Below are 20,352 nucleotides of genomic sequence, written 5' to 3' on the forward strand. Positions count from 1 at the left end.
GTCGAAATTTTGCATTTTACAATCTACTCATCTATCTCTTTATACAGTGTATTGCTTTTTGTTGTTTTTGTTTTAATTTTACTATAAGGAGTTTCGCAATTCAGATGGAGTTGCTGAGCTATAGCAGGCAGTTGTCTTGTCTTTTTTTTTTTTTTTTAGATACGATCCTTTCAGTCAGGAAAAAAAATGTTGAGTGTCCTACTGTCGGATCATTCTCAAGATGCGTAACTAGCATGGAAAAAATAGTCTTTTTGTGTTTTTGTAACTTATTTTTGTTCTTCACGTGGAGCAAAACTAAAGAGAACAAAGCAATCAAATAAACTCCAAACTCAACTCATTCCTTCCCCTTAGTCACCTTGTGACAATCGATCACGGTAATCGGTCATGATCGTAATTCTATCGGGCATTCTGCATTATGTACTGGTGTGTGTGTGTGTGTGTGTGCCCAGTGTGAATATGTGTGTATGCGAATCCTGACGCTGCCTTTGCACCCGCCTTGCAGTTACGTAGCAATAAGTGCGAGATGGTGTGGTAGTGGGGCACAAAAGCAACACGCGCACACTCGCACCAACCCGGCCCACACGTAATTTGTACGACAGATCGGTCGCTGTTCTTCACGGATCTTAAACTACCCCATTCGTTGCAAAGATGGCTTGGTGTAAAGGAAAGGAATACTGCGGTAGCCTCTGAGCGAGATTGACGCTGTACAGGGCATCAATCGCACCAAATAACATGCTGTGTGCCTGATTGAAATCTCCCTGGATATGCCTGTCAGTTTTTGTGATCATCGCTCAACCAAAAGTTAAAAAATACGCTTTGCAAACATCATCTTTCACATGGACTTGTAGTTATTGTGCAACTGCAATCTTGCGGTGACACAACCGACTGCCACAACGCAACGGCCACCCAACGAACTCCAGAATCTTCATTGATTGGTAATTGCGTCACCTAAGCGTAAAATAATTATGCTAGTGTTTATTATCTCGCGATTTTTTGAAGAAAGTACAGAGCTGGGCAGTTATACTTGGGAGTTCCTGACATTTTTCTAGCTGGACTAGAACTAGTTTCATTCCAGCGATTTTGAAGGTGGACTTTTGGCCGGACCAATTTCTATCCACAAAAATCGAGTGACGTGTGTGTGTGTACGTGTGGAATCAACGCATCGCAACTGAACGAAATTCTATCGTTGTTAGCTGTCAGTTTTCTTAGCGGTGACCTAACGGTGGAATATTTCTTTATGTCTTGATTTACCGCCTAACCGTTCTGAGAATCTCAGGGAATGTACCAAAGCAGTATTGGATTTTATATTTCATTTTGTAAAAGTTTTACTGCGCTACGAGGACAATTTGAACCTTTTGTATAACAAAGACGCATTTCTCTACGCGCTTGTTGCGCATCCCATACCAAGATAAACCACAAACAAAGGCGTCTAGTGACCCAGTGTACTATGACATTGTAATTGCATTGCCTTGCTTGCTGTGGAATTGCATAAATTTCATGTGACCAGAACTGAAATAGAGATTTAGGGACTAGTGAGTGTTCTTGCTATTATTGTTGCAAGGAAAAGACCCGTTTGCTGCTTTTTGTTCAAAACCCCTTTACAAATATCCAGAGAAGTTCGCAGCATATTCAACTGAGAGATTAAACAAAAGGGAGAAAGTTGAAGGACGCCGTACCTTTTGTACCAATCCTACATGAACCTTTCGCCTACTGCTCCTATTCCGATCCATCATGGTCGGAGTAAAGTTCAAATTTTTCAGGACTCATCATCCAATTTGAATAGCAGCAGTGGGGCGTTAAGCCCGCAACCTCAGTTATCCCCAAGCCCACCCGACTTTATCCCCCAAGAGGAGCATGTGATATCAAGAATTGGAAACTATGTTCTTCTGGAGGAAGTAGGCCCCAAAGTATTCAAGAGTATCAATACTTTCAATCATCATGAGTGCATCTGTAAGGTAAGTGTCCTGCTTTCTGACAGACTTGTTGAGCAACACTAAACAGCTTCCTTGTTATTTATTTGTTTTTGTATCATGACATTTTAGCACTTGATGGACTCTCTACTTCATGTTTATTTTTATTTTGACGTAGAAAGTCTATATTGTATGGTTGAGGGGTCTAGATATCGCGCACGAAAATTTGAAATGCTCTTATAATAGAAGTTATTCCATAATCGTACCTGAATTTCTCAATGAATATCACGAAAATGCAGAAAAATCACCTCCCAGAATCTCCTGATGATACGATGACGGAGTAGTGCGCTGTCGCCGTTTGTATGTCGGACTTTTTTTTATGCGTTCACCTTCTCGGGGTATGTAAAGATCGCGCAGCTGCCCTATGTAGTTTCATGCGTGAAAGTGTCTGCCCCTCTCTGCGGCTCTAGCGTGCTTCGGCTTTCGTAGAATATTATCAACGATCGATCGAACAAATTACGAATTCTATTGGCTACGATCATACGAACGAGACAAGCGAGACGACACGTCTAGGCTACAACATCCTTAAAAAAGATTTTAAGCTAAGGTAGGTAAATTATAACGTAAAAAATTGGAAATTTAGTGAAAAATTTGTTCCAAAAAATTGGAAATTTAGTGAAAAATTTGTTTGAAATCAAAATTTCTTACCTGCTTTCTTCTCATGTTTAGCGGTTGTCAGGTATTTCTATTCCATGGGCGTATCGGCAAATTTTGCGCTTAGTCCTACGCGTAATGTTGCTTGCTATACGCAGTTACGCTATGCGCGATCATTAAGTCCCTGCGCGAGACCTAGTACCCTTACTATACACTGTAGAACAGACATCTATGTTCTTTCATAGTCCAAACACTGTTATCATCTGGTTATCAGGTTTAATCTTGGTTGATTCAGTATCTCTCTCTTTCATTGAACTGATTGAATACAATCTAGGGGGCCCCAATCTAGATGCCCTAGATTCTATAATCTAGATCTCTAGACTCTACCTGGTTTCAGTTATTTCCAGTCCTAGGCCTATTGTTCATTTTTTTTTTTTTCCAGCAACAGGATACATGTAGCAGGGGCAGATCCAGAAATTCCATAAAGGGGAGGCACCTTTACACAAATTAGAGGGGGCGCCAGTGGCCCCTATTTTTTTTTTTCATTTCTTTTGTTCTAACAAAAAATAAAGAGGGGACATGCGCCCGGTGCGCCCCCCTCTGGATCCGCCACTGCATCAGGGGGCCTTTGTACATGTACAATATACAATTCGTCATAAAGTCAAAGGGTTCATATTGGTATCAGTACACCAATCTGTTGTAGACACTTGTCACAGTTGCCCATTACACTTATGAATTGTTGCATCATCATCATTAGCCAGGATGTAGATAATGGTACAGTGTGCGAGTATGACTCTGGTTTGGCAGGACACCAATGTGTTGTGTGATATACAACTAGTACTTTAGACCAGTGCCACAATGTACTGTACCTACAGTGTATATGTACAAAACTAGTACATTGAGTCTTCGTACAAGTAGCACCTCAACATCACCACAATTGCATGAATGTTTGTTTATCCAGCATGTCTGGTGCTCTCCACATTTCAGCGGCACGTACATTGTACATTGTACAGTCAAGTAGTACACACTGTATTCCTACACTACATCATGAGTACAACATGTACACTTTGTACACTGTGTACATTATACACGGCCCAGTTGCTGTATTCTCACAGCGTCTGGTCGGGCTATGTACACCTGTACATTGTGCGCACACTTGCATTTAACTTGTTGGTAAGCAACTACATTAAATGTAATCGAAGAAGAATTCCATTGCAAATGGTAATACACATACAATGTATTTATAAGAGATTTTACTTTGCTAGAGTGATTTAAAGGAGACCTCTGGATGATTTTCAGACTTTTTGATTTGAATAGCTATAAATTGGTTATAGGCCTACATGTACTGGGTATAGAGTTCCCGAATTTATATTATGATTGGGATGAGGAATAAGAAGGTTTTCAAGATTTATTAAACAAATCACAATAAACAAGGATGATCATTTGATGACATGGTGAAGCCTCGCTATACATTGTAGGTATGCATGAGTGGGGGCTCAAGGAAGCAGAACAAAAGGAAAAAGCATGCATAAATTCTACACAGGTGAACTTGTTATTTCAAGCAAGCTGTATAGTGTATTGTAATGGAAAATTGCTACATTTCTGATATACATGTACATGTACATGAGCCTCTTACAATTGTACGTCATCATCATTCAGTGCAATTTGTTTTGGGTTTTGCAGAGTATTGGTTTCTCCAATCTACATTGTAGTACCACCATAAATTCCACAAATCTCTATGTGGAGCTGTTTGTTTATGTACTACAATGTACGCAATGTAAAATTATGAAAATCGTCGGGAATTCCCCCTTTAAACGGTGGCAATGCATACAATGTACAGTGTAGCATTGAGGTAGAATTTCAGCATAAATGTGCTGAATGTTTGATGACCATGCAAACTCACTGTGCAAACTGTTGTGTCATCACACACACACGCACGCACACACACACACATACACACACACACACACACGCAGGAACTACTATGATGCTGTATGCATGAGTGAACAGGTACACTTGAACGAGTACACATCGATAAGTACACTTACATGTAAATCTGAAGCAGCGGTATTCCGAAACAGTTGTGATCATGGTGTTGCATCATGTTTCTGTGGAATACTGTACCAAACAAACACTGGAAACAAACAGGAACTGAATCAAAGCGGGAGTTTCCTGCGGTTAAAGAAAATATGTATTTTTTTTTTCTTTCTACCTTTTCATTACACAGTATGCAGATATACACGTACAGCTGTACTTACTACTTACTGCAATTGTGTGTGGAACTGTTGCACCTATAGCAGGTGATCATCCTGGGAAAACATTCATTGTTATTCTTTTGATTTCTGCAGGAAGTTGTTACAGTCTAAAGTTACAGCCAGGGTATGCTGTAATTGATCTTTTGTGCACTGTTCTTTCGATACCACCTACAACTGTACATGTCCATTGTACAACTTACAACAACACACTTCCATTGATTATTTTAGATTACTTTGCCTGAGAGTCATTCTATAAAAAAATATCGAAACTTGTGGCGATGAAAATTGTTATCAAAAGCACTGACATTAAGCACCTACATTTGTACACCACATGTAGAAGTGAAGCGTACAGTAATCAGAGTGCTTCCTGACCAGACATTGTTCATTGTAAAGTTGTGAACTGAAATGAAAGGTCAAGTTTGTGGTTAAGTAAAAATAGTATGAGACACTAGATTTGAACCCCAACACCATACAATGTACAACTACATGTATAAAGTAATTAGTACCCGTAGTCTTTCATATTGATGTGAGCCAGTAAAATTGGAAGTTGTACAATCTAAGTGGTCTTGGACTTTTCCTGAAAGAAGAAGCATTTCATTGGGATTGCAGTGGACATAACTGTAGTACTGTCATGTACATGTGTATCTCTGTAGTGTTCAAAATGTACCACTGCTATCATTTGTACATAGAATTATTTATTATGATGTACATGTGTACATGCACAATGTGAACACAACACATTTATTTGCTGTAACATCATACATTACATGTACATGTACAATGCATACTTTGTATGTACATGTGTACATACACAATGTGAATACAACTAATTGATTTTTCTTTGTAGTTACTGTAATCCAGAAAATCTCCAAAACCACATTTGTTTGCATGGTGCTGTACACTTAGTACTCCCCCCACCCCCCCACCATCGCTATTATTGTTATGAATGAAACATATCTTTCATGTGAGCCCTTTAGGATAAAATTGTTCATTTCAGTAGAAAAATTTTGGCAAAAGACTCTGAATTGTAAAAGTAACCAATTCTCAAATTGGCAACATATTTGTGAAGATGAAAGTTCCTGTTTCTCTCTCTCCTATTGTGCAAATTTAATGAAGTTAAGCAGTTCTTATGATAAATTCAGAGACCATTTAGTGATGACAAAATTCATTTATGATAGCTTTTGCAGCATAATTCCCCTTGAGGATTTGATGGGTTTATTGAAACCTGCAACATAATTGTACAACCTTTGTGTGTGTGTGTGTGTGGGGGGGGGGGGGGGAGCGTTTCATGAAGTATTTTGTTGGATATTTTTTTCTGAAATGTTAGCTCACAGTTGTAATCATATGCAAGGATCCGATTTCAGTAGCTTATTTCAGTTTGTCAGAAAAAAAAAAAATCTGTTGAACAAAACGCTTCATATCATGCCCCCAGATTAGTATGTTTTTTGAGCAGCCACATATTGTACAACTTGTACAACTGCAGCCAGAGTGAGACAATGGGACAACTGTAGTGACCCCTGCTTTGTCTGCCTTTTTTTTTTTATTACTGTACTATTAAAGGACGTGTCCGGAAGAGGAAGTCCACAGTGACATATTGTAGTTTCACTTGTGATTTATCAGCCAAGCCCTGGCAATCGTGAGACGCATCTGTAGTCAATGCTTGCCTTGTCATGAATTAGAACTGATCAGTATCTCTCCGTAGGCTGTGCTGTATTTAGTGTTCACGAAGCAATCTGTTAAATGTGAGTCGCACCCCACTTCCAGTACAAATGGGCACCCCATTGCCTCTGAATGGTAATTACATACATTGTACATTGTACACATACAGTGTACAAGTGCATGTGCACATCCATGTTTATGATTCTGCGTTCCTGTGTACAAAATTGTACTTCTCACTGCAAAAGCGCTGCCCCTTTCACCCCCCACCCAAAAAAGAGACAAAACACACACATCCAAACAAACAAATGAAAATGATTCAAATTGGAAGAAGTACACACTATTTTCTTTTTCGATCATATTGATATATCGATGACTTATAGACTTTAAGAACTGTTGGCAACTTTGTGTGTATTTGAGAAGTTTTGAAGATAACATTTGGTTTTAAAATGAAAGCAGTGCTCCTAAAAGGTATCTTGGTGTACTGCACGCAGCCATCAAAAATTGCTTCTGTGTTTTGCCTGCTTCAGAATACCACAACTCCGAAGTGCCATGGACTATGTGCACAAATATTTGGCCCATGGTAATACACATTGTAAGAGGTTTAAAGTTAGGCCATAATTGTATCTAGACATAGAATTCCAGAGCATAAAATTTGAAAACATTGAATAGTACATTGTGTACATGTTTGTACTTGGTCAGTGGGATTTCTTTAAATCTTGTTGATGATGCTCCAATCAAAGGTATGCGTAGTTGCATGCAATAATTTTCTAATAGAGAGGCCATCTTCCAAGTGTATGATAAATGATAGCAGGATAAAAATTTGTTTGGCACAACCAGATTTGTGGAAGCCACGAGAATTCAACATTATTCAAGATGTGAGGAGATAAAATCCATGTACACGTGTACACTTTTTGTATTTGTGTGTATGTTCTGTTATCAGACAGTCCATGATAAAACAAGTGATCGTATGAAGGGATTCTTTCTTGTTAAATCATTCCCTCTTTATCTGTCGAGATCTGATGATTCCAGTGTATACGTGCATAGTGACACATTCACTTGTGACGTACGTGTACACCGCCTAGTCAAATATTGCCGGCGTAGTTAGTTTTGTGACTCGTAGCAACCCCAGCTGAACTTTGCTCACAGATACCCAAGTGTATATACAATGCTAAAACCTGCAACTGCAAGCATGCAGGTTAGTCACACAGACACAAAGCCACCATCTACAATTGTACATCACTCACAAGTATACAGCAAATTGTGGTTAGTATTTATTGCATCTCGTGCAACTTCACTGTGTAGACCGATGCTGCTCATCGAGGCAACGGAAATCACTGCTCTTCTGCCTGATACCGATGAGTGCACTAGTAAAGAATGATAATTGTAGCATCACCTTGAATTGTGTGTAGGTGGTTTTACTGAGGCTGCCAATTTCCTGTTTGTTTTCTTCTAAAGCTTGAGATGGGTAGATGATGTCCATGATATCATAATATCTGCGGTGTACATCATATAGAGTGTACACACTTGTAGTTAACTGTGTACGCTGTTACCTACAATGTAGTTCACGGCAAGTTTGTGAACCTCTCACACAGTAGTGTGGTACTGTAACGGTAGCAAAAGTAATGAGCCAAGATGACCTTGATCGGTCACCATTACAAAAAAAAAAAAAAAATGAAATAAATAAATAGATCTATACATGTAAATTGCTCTGAATTTTCAAGTTTCTTGTGGCCATCAGTTTCTAATTTTGTATGGAGTATTTATAGACATTTTTGCATACCCTGTCTATACATACATGTACATGTACATGTTGCACATGCTGCTTTCATTAAAGCCTTGTCTGCTTTGGACTACAGTACATGTACTTAACATAACAATGTTGGAATTCCGGAGCTTGGGTATTTGTTCCATGTTCGTCATGTCACTGCCGGCAACCAGGGATACATTTGTAGCCTAGTGGTAGTGTCACTGCCCGGAAAGCAGTAGATGACAGGTTCGAGTCCCGTGGTTACTTTTCTCCGACATGCTTGTTAAATTACAGATCAGCAGTTGTGATCTTACAAATTTCATTTGCAGAGGGAGACAAACTGAAGAGAACTCTCCTCAGCCAACTTCTACTCACGACTGTACACTGTCATACAAACGACATGTATTGTACATAACCTGAACGGAATTGACAATTTCAATCAATGGCACATGTGTGCAGTATAAGTGGAAAGAATGTAAATCCTCTAGTCCCATTGGCACCAAATGTAGACATCAAAGTTACAGGATTGTTGATTATAATAATAATATTTTTTTTTTTTTTTTTTTTGGGGGGGGGGGGGGAGGGGATGGGGGTGTTCCTGAAAGTGCTAAGGTTTGTTGTACAGTACACACAGTGTATGCACATGTGCCAATGGTTGTGGGTGGTAAAGAGCATATTGTGCAATTGGTGGGGGTGGAAGCCAGTAGACCACTTGCCATTGCTCATGTGAGTGCTGTTCTCTGTGTCACTTCCGACTGATATTTGGTGAATCACCGGTCCAAGGAGGTTAATCAGGCTTGCCAACTCAACCATGCTATCGATATTTAGTGCCAGTATGAAATGCTGATTAGGCAGTCAATCAATCCTACAGTATGTGTATACAGTGACTATTGGTCAGATAACTCCATCTTTGTAAAACCAAGGGCAATATTGTGTAGCAGATGTATGGTACTAGTACCAGTATGTTACAGAACGTTTACTTGTCCTGTATGCAATTGATTGCACAGTACCCTGTAAGTCAAACCTTCTGTACTTGCAGTCACAAGATCGACACTAAAATTATGCAGGTTTATACAGTAAAAGCGAAAAATTCTGAGCATCGTCTTTAACAACTCCACTTGCCCTCTTTCTTTGGGCAACTAGAACTTACTGTCAGACAAGCACGATGGTAATTGACTTGGCTGTCAAAGTTTAGGGCCTTTTGGTTGATTGCCTATGGAGTTGGCCAAAAGAGAGTTACAATGTATGAATACAAGCTGTACATACAGATGTGGTGTACATGTATCTTTGTTTTTTATACCCTGCCATGTTTCAGTGTTATTTTGATGACAGCAAGTGCAGTATTTTGAAAGGGGCAATATTCACCAGGTGATGTTTTTTTTTTCTCGTCTTCGTTCTATTATTTCAAAAGTTCCTCAAGGCTACATGTATGTACTCTGTACACATTGTACATACAATGAACAATGTGTACAGTCAAGTAATGTGCACATACATGTCCAGTATGTACTGTGCACTGTGTATTTGATGTCCTTTTAGATGTCTGTCAGTGTTCACTAATCATTGATCATTTATTCATTCTGCATCACAGGTAACACAGATACAGCAGTACCGTGAGACATTTGCTCCAACTTTCCAATTGGGACCCCACCCCCACATCAGCAATGTCGAGGAGGTACTGCTGGGAGAGACTCAAGCCTACGTCATGTTCCCTGCAACCTACGGGGACATGCACACGTTTGTGCGCCGGAAGCGCAAGCTTCGAGAGCGGGAGGCCGCGCCCCTGTTTCGCCAGATGGTGGAGGCTGTAGCTCACTGCCATGCCCATGGAGTGGTACTTCGAGACCTCAAATTGCGGAAGTTTGTCTTCAGAAACGAAGAAAGGTACATTGTATACAGTGTTTTCTTCATTGTCAATTTGGAAGGGGATTGATTTTGACTTTTGGTTCACCCGTCTGCAGCATTGTAACCACCACGCAAGTGGGTTATCAAAATCACATGACTAATAATCTGTCATGTGATCTGCGGCAGTTCTTGCCATCCTTGAAGTGTACCAATGCCCTGATTGTTATGTTTGCTATATTTGTAGAATGTACTTGAGACATGCCCTCTGCAAAATATAATCTTTTTTTGTTTTTGTTTTTGTCACTCTTCTTCACTGGGTTTTGCCCCCTTTTCTGTCTTTCTGTCTATGTGCCGACCAGGTTAATAAGACCAGTCTGAGAGAAACCAGCTATAAATCGTAGCTTTTGAATGAAATCACACGTAGCCATGTATCCCCCTTGGGCTTGATGACAACATCACCAAGCCTTTTCTTCCTGTAGTTTAACCCATCAACTCCTGAGTTAAATTTGCTGCATATATTACATCTATCATCTTGTCCTGAACAAGTAATCTGAATTTTATTATGTACAAATTGTATCTTATATTGCATAAAGATTAGATGAAACTGGTTAATCCTTTAAATCTGCACAGAGTCAGTCAAGAAAGACACCTTGATATTTCTTTAATGTGCTGACAAGTTCAAGATTTTTATAAATTGATTTAGTGATTTAGAGGATTTTGATAATTCTGCAACTAAAATTAACAAAGATAAAGATAAAGGTTTAATGAAAGTCTTGATTCTATTATTTCAAATACTCAATGAATAATGAATAATTATGATACAAAGATATGTATGGCAACAAGCTGTAGCACCAAACTACACACTTTGGTTTAAGACTAAAATGTGTTGATTAAAACTGTTCAAATATTATGGCAGGGGATGGGTTTAAACTTTAATGGCTGCTGTTTCACCTTAGACGCATTCACAGGAATGAGGTTCCTACATGATATGAATGAATTATCAATAGTGCTTTTTTTTTAAATTGGAAAAGTTGCTACAATGTACATTGTATGTCTTCAGTAATTTCTTTGCCACAACATGCATGCATTTTCACTGCATCATAACATACGCTTGCAAGGTACTGTGCTGTGATTTGACAATTGGTAACATATTATTGATCACCATGATAGATTATAGAAATATTAATTGCCATGTTGAATTTGTACTGGTTGCCATGATGAATTTGATGTCAGAAATAGTTTGATCACCAACCCTAACATAAAGGGTGAAGTGATTCTGTAAGAATTTTGAACAACTTAAAAAAGTATAAACAAAGAGAACATCTGATCATGGCTTGCGTGCACAGCACCATTCTTCGATGATGAAACTAAAACAGTTTTTCCGTGATAGGGGCCTATGTAGTTGCTGCTCAATCAGTCAAGCTTTCCCCTTTTTATAGCAGCACTTGCCACTTAAAGAAACCACATGACTGCTCATTGCCTAGAAACGCTTCCTCTCATGTTGTCATCAGCCCTCAATGGCTTTCCACAGCCCAGCGCTCGAAAGCTGGAGTGAAAGTTCAACCCAGGGTTGCTATCTGTCATCCGCCCGTCTGGGGCTTTATAACCACCACGCAAAGTGGGTTATCCAAATCACATGACTAATAACCTGTCATGTGATCTGCGGTACTTCTTGCCGTCCTTAAAGGTGTGAGATGAGGATGTGACTGCTGTAAGATAGCTGTTCTATACGCAGAAGTGAAAAAAAAAATAGAAGAAGAAATGCTAGGTTATGGTCCTTTGTTTATATTTTGGAGCTTCCACTGATGGTAAAAGGTCTATGTACATGTAGAATCTGACAAGTGTTGTTGTTTTGCCAAGTAGACCCTTACTTTATCTGGCTTTTATTTTAAATGTGAATGTGTCCCTCTTCTCTTTCTCTTGCATTCTTTCTGTCTCTCTTTGAAGGACTGAGGTAGTTCTAGAAGGTGTCGAAGATGCCCACATCCTGGAGTCCCCTGACAACGACAGTCTGAGTGACAAGCATGGCTGCCCAGCCTACGTCAGTCCTGAGATCCTCCTCACCAGTGGCAGCTACTCGGGAAAGGCGGCGGACGTGTGGAGCCTCGGGGTGATCCTCTACACGATGCTGGTGGGCCGCTACCCCTTCCACGACTCGGACCCTGCCGCCCTCTTCACCAAGATCCGCCTGGGACAGTACCAGCTCCCGGATTCCATGTCCACCCAGGCCAAGTCGGTAATTCACAGTCTGATGCGCGTGGACCCCAGCGAGCGCCTAACTGCCGAAGAGATCCTGGGACATCCCTGGTTTCGCAACGCCAGCTTGCCGCACCGCTCATCCCGGCGGGCGGACTCTAAGATTCCCGATCAACTCGTTCCCGACTTTTTCATTGCTGAAGACGGAATCGCGTAGCATTTTACATACGAGTTCAATTATCACCATAATATTCTTTTAATTGATTGTTCAGTCGTAGGTTTGTTTTCTTTGAAAATTGAATGTTGCATCATGGTTGTGGTGCTGTCATATATTCATATAGAGTGTGCAACCTTCGGAATTAAAACAGGGCATTGCCCTATTCACAGTGACTACAAAGACTTATTTGAGGAGGAATCATCGCTAAAAAGCTGTCAAGCAGTCCCGTAGAGGCGTCAAACAAGATCCTACTTCATTAGCAAAATAGCAACCCCTTGGCCGTGTCATACAGGTAACATCCATTATTAGACCTCGTGCAAGGCACAGCATGTGCATGTCCACCTCTAAACTTCAATTTTGTAAGTAGGTTAATTGTCTAGTTCAGTGGCGGAAGTTTATGGGCTAGAAAATATAGAAATACAGACATTGTATTGACAAAACTGCTGGCACAGAAATTAGGCTGTATATCCATGCAGATGAATACATGTATAGCATTTCAGTGCCTGGTCAAGAAAGACTACTGGCAAACATATGAAGCAAGTGTGGTTTGCCTGACCGGTTATGTTCCCCCATGGGTGTCACTCCCAGAAACCTTTCATAGCAATTGATCAGTGGAAGCAGATGAGACAGATGTGTGGCTGCTGCTGGAATGGTATACTTATGACCCGAGTTCCTACGAGTGACGGATTTGATGGTGTCGTTTAGTGGCCCCGGTGGCTGGCGTGCAAAGGCTGTCATTTTTGGCAGCAGGTTTCCTTTCCATGTTGACACAACCCTGGTTGACTGGTTAGATCATGACAAACCAGCACGAAGTAGACAGCACCAGCCCGGTTTCATTGCAGGGACCCAGGCAAACGAGTCAGCAATAAAAATTGCAGCTCTGTGTGTGCGTGTCATGGTTTCAGTGCACAAGTCGAAGTAGTGCAGAATGATTGTCCAAAGCTAGGAATTAGTCGTACCTGTATCTGTACGTACAAGTCAGCCACATCTGCATGCAAAGTCACCATGATGAGTTTGGATTGTCTTGATCAAAGACTGTCTGTACCCTGTGGACATGTATCGCAGCCGCCACGGCAGAATCTGAAAAACATATGTGCTGAGTGTGAGAAGATGATATTGCGAGATTCAGAAATGTGGGTGGGGTGTTGTGTGGTTCTTTTCATCAGTATTATGTCAGAGAGTGTAGCCAGAGTAGCAGTGACAACTTAAGAGAATGTAGAGAATGGTCACATGTGAGTAATATTCAGGCAGGTGTAGAGTGTTCAAAATTCACTGTTATTTGCTGTAGTTGGTGTTGGTAAAGTAAGTGCTCTCTTGCTGTCTATCTCATACACACACACACACACACACACATACACTCTCTCTCTCTGTGACATTGAGGAAAAATTGTAATATTTTTTGAACGGTGATTTTTATGTCCCACATTTGAGGAAGGGACAACATATGTAGCAATTTCGCACAAGGGAGAAGAGTCAGATATAGTTAATATTCCAAAGGTTGGTGAATTGTTCTCATTGATAGTTATTGTCAGGCAGGTTCTGAACAAACATGTAGTACTCCTATCTGCTCTGCATTACCCAAAGTAATCAATTCAGTGTCCCTACCACCAATAGTCAAATGGGGAAAAAGTCAAGAAGTTTATCTAGAGAAAATGCCCTCGATAAATTTATTTCAAACTGATTGTAACCAATTATTTCATGGTATGTCACGTCTGGTCTTGTGTCCCTTTGATCTAGTTTTAATTCAAGATGGATTTCTTTGAATTTTTCTTCTTTTTAAATCTTTGTTTTGGTTTATATTTTGTAATTAGAGAATACATCTCCTATACATAAATATCAAGACATGATTGATAGTTATTCTTGAACTGAAATCTAGATGCAATGATTTAAATTTGAATTGCTGCATTAAACTGATTTCATGAAGCATTGTCAGAACACTCGGTGGTGCTTTGACTGATATGCTTTAGAGGTTCAGTGTGGATAAAGAAAAATGAGGTATTGTGATTATCGTATGATTTGTGATAACTACCAAGTGGTGTTAAGAGGCAATATTTCCGATCCAGATGTTGGAAGACCTGTCGCAGTTTTGTCATACTCTGAAACAAGTGATATCACTGCCACAAGAGTTCTATATTTTGATAGCATGTGAAATATTGATTGTTTGATTTTTTTTCTTTAATTGTGTTTTGTTTTGCTTTGTTTTTCAGTGCAAAATATGAAAGTATAATTTAGAATTATATGAGATTTTCTTTGGTTCTCACTTCTCACTGTTTCCTGCTGCTGTACATGCTAACACATTAATTTGTACAAACCCTCCTCCACTCTCATATAACTCCCAACTAGTCAAACTCGTGCACCGTTGTCAAGATGTGTCACCCGCGCATGTACAAAAAACTAATACATATGCAGTGAAGCATTATTATTGATAGTGTTGTAATGACAAGTCTACATTGTATGTAACCACCTCACCGTCAGCATGCACCAGCAAAAGAAGAGGAAGAAGAAGAAGAAAAGAAGAAGAAAATTTGCTCTCCAGTGCTGCTGCTGCTGCTGACCAGTTGCTCATGCCCATAGCAAAGTGTACAAGCTGGAAGGAATCAAGAGCTGTGGAGATATGCCCCAGGAATGACCACTTGACCATTGGTTGCAGATGGCATCCAGGGAGCAGCCAGTGCTCTGGAGGTAGCATGTTGCCAGTCTTGAGAAGCTTGTCATATTACGTCAGAGCAAACGGTGGTGCACATCAACGTGTTTCTTCACACCTGCATGTCACTTCATAAATGCACTGAATTTTTGTCTCGTAGCTGTTTTGCAACCTGTTTCCGATCCGCAGCTTCTCACAGCATTCAAGATTCAAAAAAAAGGAATTTGGGGCATGAAGATACAGCATCTGTGTCTTGATCCTTGTACACTGCAGTTGCCGGCGTTAAGGTTTCAAGTGTATGACATCCCTCAAATTGCAGCGTTCACCTTTACCGCTAAGTGAATTTTGATTGGCTGTGCTCCGCTTTAAATTTGTGTTGATTTGTGTTCCAGCTTTTACATCTAAACTTGACAAGGAAATACAACATACAAATGTAGATGTACAGTGACAGATTCAAGGAATTGTTTTATGAGATCATTACCTTACTCCTGCATGCTTTTGCTTTCTAATGTTATTTTTATCTTGTGTAACAGATACATGTATTCCCCTCCCACCCCCATACACACTGATACAACGGTTTCCTGTCTTCATAGACTCCTGTAGCTGTTGAGATTTCATGGGGAATGCTCAAAATAACACACTAGGTTTGCCACATGAGCCACACATGTCTCATGAAAGGTGTTGGCGTGTTCATTATGTTTGAGCAGTTTCAAGGGCAGCGTACTTTGGACAAGAAAAGCCTTACAAAGCAACCAATGAAGCTACGCAAGTTATCCATGCATGGTACGCTAGTAATACATAATATTTGTATAGTGTATATCGCTGCAGCTCTCACTCCCTCTGTTGGCGGGAGTAGGAACAGTTCCATGGGAGCCACCCTGCCTACTGTGTAGGACAGTTGAGAGCAGCGCTCACAACTGTCGTGTCAGTATTCAACAGTGAATCAAAACTACTGCGAGAAAACAGTTACCAGCAAATCAACAAAAGTGTCTGTGTTCCCTGTGCATGATGCTTGCTTTGTGGCGATAATTCACTCTTGTCACTTGCGGCTGTTCTTGATGTGAGATACAGAATAAATTGCGTGATGTTAAACTTCAAATTCTGTTTGATGGACTCGTTCCCCTCTCTCTCTCTCTCTCATCAAGAGTTTACTGAGCTGGAATATCTATGTTTGAGTGGTGAAAGTGTGCTTCAAAAAGTAGTGTAGGTCTATGTGTTTATGAGTGATGGTACGTGTATTACTTTTTGATGGAAAATGTCCACTAGCTCTACTTCATTATAATTTATTATTGTACATATATATATATATATATATATATATATGAAGAGTTTGTTTGCTAAAACCGATAAGTCCATATTTGCCAAATGGAGATATTTGCGATTGAAGGTCAAGAAAAATAAAGAGAATAATAAGAAAATGTTTTGCTTCTTTGGACCATAACTTCAAAAATGTACCTTTATATGTAGTGATCAATATATCATTTAAAAGGTATTATTTTGTACTTTATGACAGAGACTGTACTTCAAAATCTTCAAAAATGGACTTATCGGTTTTTGCGAACAAACTCTTCATATATATATATATATATATATATATATATATATGAAGATATATATGAAGAGTTATATATATACATGTGTGTGTATATATATATATGTATGTATATATATGTATGTATGTATATATATATATATACATATATATATATATATATATTGAAACAAGGAAGGAAAAACTGACCAGAAACAATTGTAATAATAAATAGCGAAAACTTTGAGCAAAGAAAATGGGTTTTCATCGAAAGTTTTCGCTATATATATATATATATATATATATATATATGTGTGTGTGTGTGTGTGTATGTCGCTGTATAATAAAAAACAATTTGTTCATGTGGCTAGAGGATATGAACATTGATGCGATGGCCCTTGTTAGATTTTTGCTGAGTTGTTGTACTTTTTATGCCTCCTCAACGAAGTGGCCGGAGGCATTATGTTTTCGGGTCGTCCGTCCGTCCGTACGTCCGTCCGTCCCGTTTTGTTTTTGTCGATATCGGAAGAATCGTGTGGTGGTTTTACATCAAACTTGGTATGAGGGTATATCCTTGGGGGATAATACTTTGTGTGGATTTTAGGGTCACAGGGTCATAGGTCAAAGGTCAGATTATTTTGTGAAAAAAATTTGAAATTTCACGTTTTTCTCCATATCTCGCAAATGGTTCAAGGTATCTTCATGGAACTTAAATATATGCTTGTACCGATGGGCAGTGATTATCTAGAGAAGTTGGGGGTCATGGGTCAAAGGTCAGGGGGATCAAAGGTCAAGGTCAACTTCTCAAAATATCACTTCTTTCCTTATATTTATGCAATGAATGAAGGTTTTTTTTTTTTAACTTGATGTATACATGTATTACCCAATATATATTCTGTTGGAGGTTTCTTGCCAAAAGGTCAAAGGTCAAAAGGTCAAAGGTCAAGTGAAAGTGCTGAATTGCACTTTTTCCTCCATATCTCAAAAGTAACTCAAGGTATCATCATGAAACTTACATATTTATGCATGTTCAACCTAACAGTGATTCTCTTTGGAACTGTGAGGTCAAAGGTCAAAGGCCAGGTTTAGATAATGCTATTTTCCCATTTGATACTGAAATTATACTTTTTTCTCAATACCTTGAAAAATTACTCAATGCATAAACTTATAAAAGGGTCAAAAGTCAAGTAAAAATCATCAGTTCCCCAAATGCCTGCACTCTGACATTTTAATAATTCATCCAATTGAACCTAGTTCTAGGAAAGTGAACATTCAGCACATTTTTTTTTTGTGTCAAACCTGTCATTTTAATATTTTGCCAATTGTTTTAAACTGTCATCACACATTGTCAAGACATTGTACTATAGACCTATTAGGAGAACCATGCATTATGGCGGAGGCATATCAGTCGCCGTAGCGATATATCTAGTTTCTTTATGAAAAGCACACACCAGTATCTGAACAGAATACTTTGCATGATTTTACAGCAATATGACCTCCCTCCGAGTTCAATCTTTACGTCGTAAATATTGATGTTCCATGCTACTCACAACATTTTTGTGATGACGGTGCCCTGTAAGTTACTATACACGAGACCATTTTGACGACATCAGCTTGAATTCCCAGTTCAGTTCAGTTCAGTTCAGTACATTTCATTTTAGTTCATTTTATTTTAGCAGGGGACCTGTTTCAGCCAGTGGCTGTTCTTAATTCAGCAGGTCTGTTCCAGTGAAAAACAACATCAATAAATACCTTTCAGAACGTTAAACATGAACAATGATACCCAAGAATTAAATACAAATTATAGCGAAACATAGAATATACTACGGTACATTGTGAAGAAGAAGAAAAAATACTGAAGACATCTGCCCCCATCCATTCATGGTACTATACTTTATCTTCAAATACATGATCCGCATGAATTTTGTAATCACTAGATATGATTAACGAATAAATCAAATTGGATTTCATTTCAAACCCACACACAGTAATCTAGCGAATGACAAAAATATTTGACAAGTTCAAGCTGAAGGAAGCTGATTGTATTGCTTCCCCGTAAGATAGGTTCCGTTTCTTAAAGTTCCTACGAGGCCTTGGTAGTTCCAAATTCTAGTACATGTATATATAGGGCCCTACACTACTTCTACTTAAAAAAAAAATAATAATGAATATATAAATAAAATAAGATAAGAACCACTGTCTTCCTTAACATTAGTACCACTTCATGTGGTCAGCTGTTACCCCTAAAAGCCACATTCCATGAAGTGAGGGGCCCCAATGATACCAGAGACAGTATGCAACAACTGAAACCTACCAGAGTTCCAGGGGTCCGTTTCACGAAGTGATCATAGGCCCTTCATTTATATCTCAGAATGGCCAAAGTCGCTCATATTAATTAATGTACCTGTGAGAGACTTTCAGAGAGAATTATAATCCATTTCACAAAGTCTCTCATAAGTTTGTCTTATGAGCAAAAAGTTTGTCTTAATTAAGACTTTCATGAAAAGTACCCCAGGACAGTTGTGTTAGGGTATTTCCAGAAATAAAATACCTCCTATAAAAAGTTGTACAATGTACACAAAAAAGACCTTCAGTGGTCCTGTAACTATTTTTTTTTTCGAGTACATATTATACACTGTATTTCTCAAACCATGATACAGTAAGATTTCTTTGGTACGAGTACTTCATAAATTCACGTAAGCCAGAATAGACAGATAAAGAAAGAAAGTATACATGTACTGTTTTCATATTTCGTCCATGGATGATTCGGTATTGTTTGGCCGGCGGATAGGCTTACAAAGTGCATGTCGCAGTGTTAGTTGTCTGCTCGATAGTTCACTTAGTAGTCAGTCTGTAATTTCGAGCCAGTGTGCCACATGGTACGAGTTCGATCCAAACCCACGTGATCTATCACACAAAAAAGGAAATGCATTTCAGACTTTTCGTGCAAGAGTGCACGGTTGCTTTATAGTACATGTACAGTGTATACTACAACACGCCTAAATCTACTTGAACACTGAACCCGTCATGTGCCGATTTCGCATTATTTACTCAAGTAGGTTTACCTATACACACTACAAGTAAACCGACGGAGACGCAAATAGCAGTTTCAGTTACTGGCGCAATATGCTATTTAAGGAAGAGAGCAGCTGTACTCCCTTCACGTAGCACTTGATGAATCCAAGACCTGGCAGTACACGCAGATTCACATTACTGAAGTTTGGGGAAAATCATAATAAATCTCTTCAAAAGCTGTAAATGTGTGAAATTTTACTTACTTCACTTCACGTTTCCTGAACTATGGTGTATGACAGATTGACAGGGACTGTTCATCGATCTGGGTTGAGTTATTGTCTGCTGCTCTCCTTTAGATTTTTATATCCTGCGCTGCTTTCCCTCCAATAAAGCTACCTCTGAAAGTGATACCATCCTAAGAGTACGAAACATAGGCCTACACATGATGACAGTTTTAGTTAAATACATGTGCCGTCATCGCTAGATAAAGAGACCCCAGCAATTAGTGACGATATGAAGAAGATGCAGCGAGAGTTCTTCAAACTCATTAAAAAAAAAAAGAAGAAGAAGAGAAGTGCACATTCCTTCGAATCTTAGAATCCTTAGAAACTTGTTACTGACCTGTGTGTTTTCGATAATTTCCGCCCGTCTTCTGAAAGAGGTCAGTCATGTGCTCTTTCGCC

General features: G+C 39.2%; 1 protein-coding gene across 1 annotated transcript; it reads left to right on the forward strand.

The window, feature by feature from the left end:
- The first annotated feature begins 599 nt into the window (after positions 1-599).
- LOC140240119 (tribbles homolog 2-like) lies at positions 600-16,222 on the forward strand. Its single transcript, XM_072319930.1, has 4 exons — positions 600-935; positions 1,613-1,955; positions 9,814-10,106; positions 12,015-16,222. The coding sequence occupies exons 2-4, from the start codon at positions 1,695-1,697 to the stop codon at positions 12,478-12,480; spliced, it is 1,020 nt and encodes a 339-aa protein (XP_072176031.1). The 5' UTR covers positions 600-935; positions 1,613-1,694; the 3' UTR covers positions 12,481-16,222.
- The last annotated feature ends 4,130 nt before the right edge of the window (positions 16,223-20,352 follow it).

The sequence above is a fragment of the Diadema setosum genome, chromosome 16 (genome assembly GCF_964275005.1).
Source record: "Diadema setosum chromosome 16, eeDiaSeto1, whole genome shotgun sequence".
NCBI lineage: Eukaryota > Metazoa > Echinodermata > Echinoidea > Diadematoida > Diadematidae > Diadema > Diadema setosum.

Bases quoted from the DNA above. Each gene is read 5' to 3' on its own strand.
- LOC140240119 (XM_072319930.1), top strand. From the start codon at position 1,695: ATGAACCTTTCGCCTACTGCTCCTATTCCGATCCATCATGGTCGGAGT. The intron at 1,956-9,813 runs GTAAGTGTCCTG...TCTGCATCACAG, and splicing joins ATCATGAGTGCATCTGTAAG to GTAACACAGATACAGCAGTA. The intron at 10,107-12,014 runs GTACATTGTATA...CTCTCTTTGAAG, and splicing joins GTCTTCAGAAACGAAGAAAG to GACTGAGGTAGTTCTAGAAG.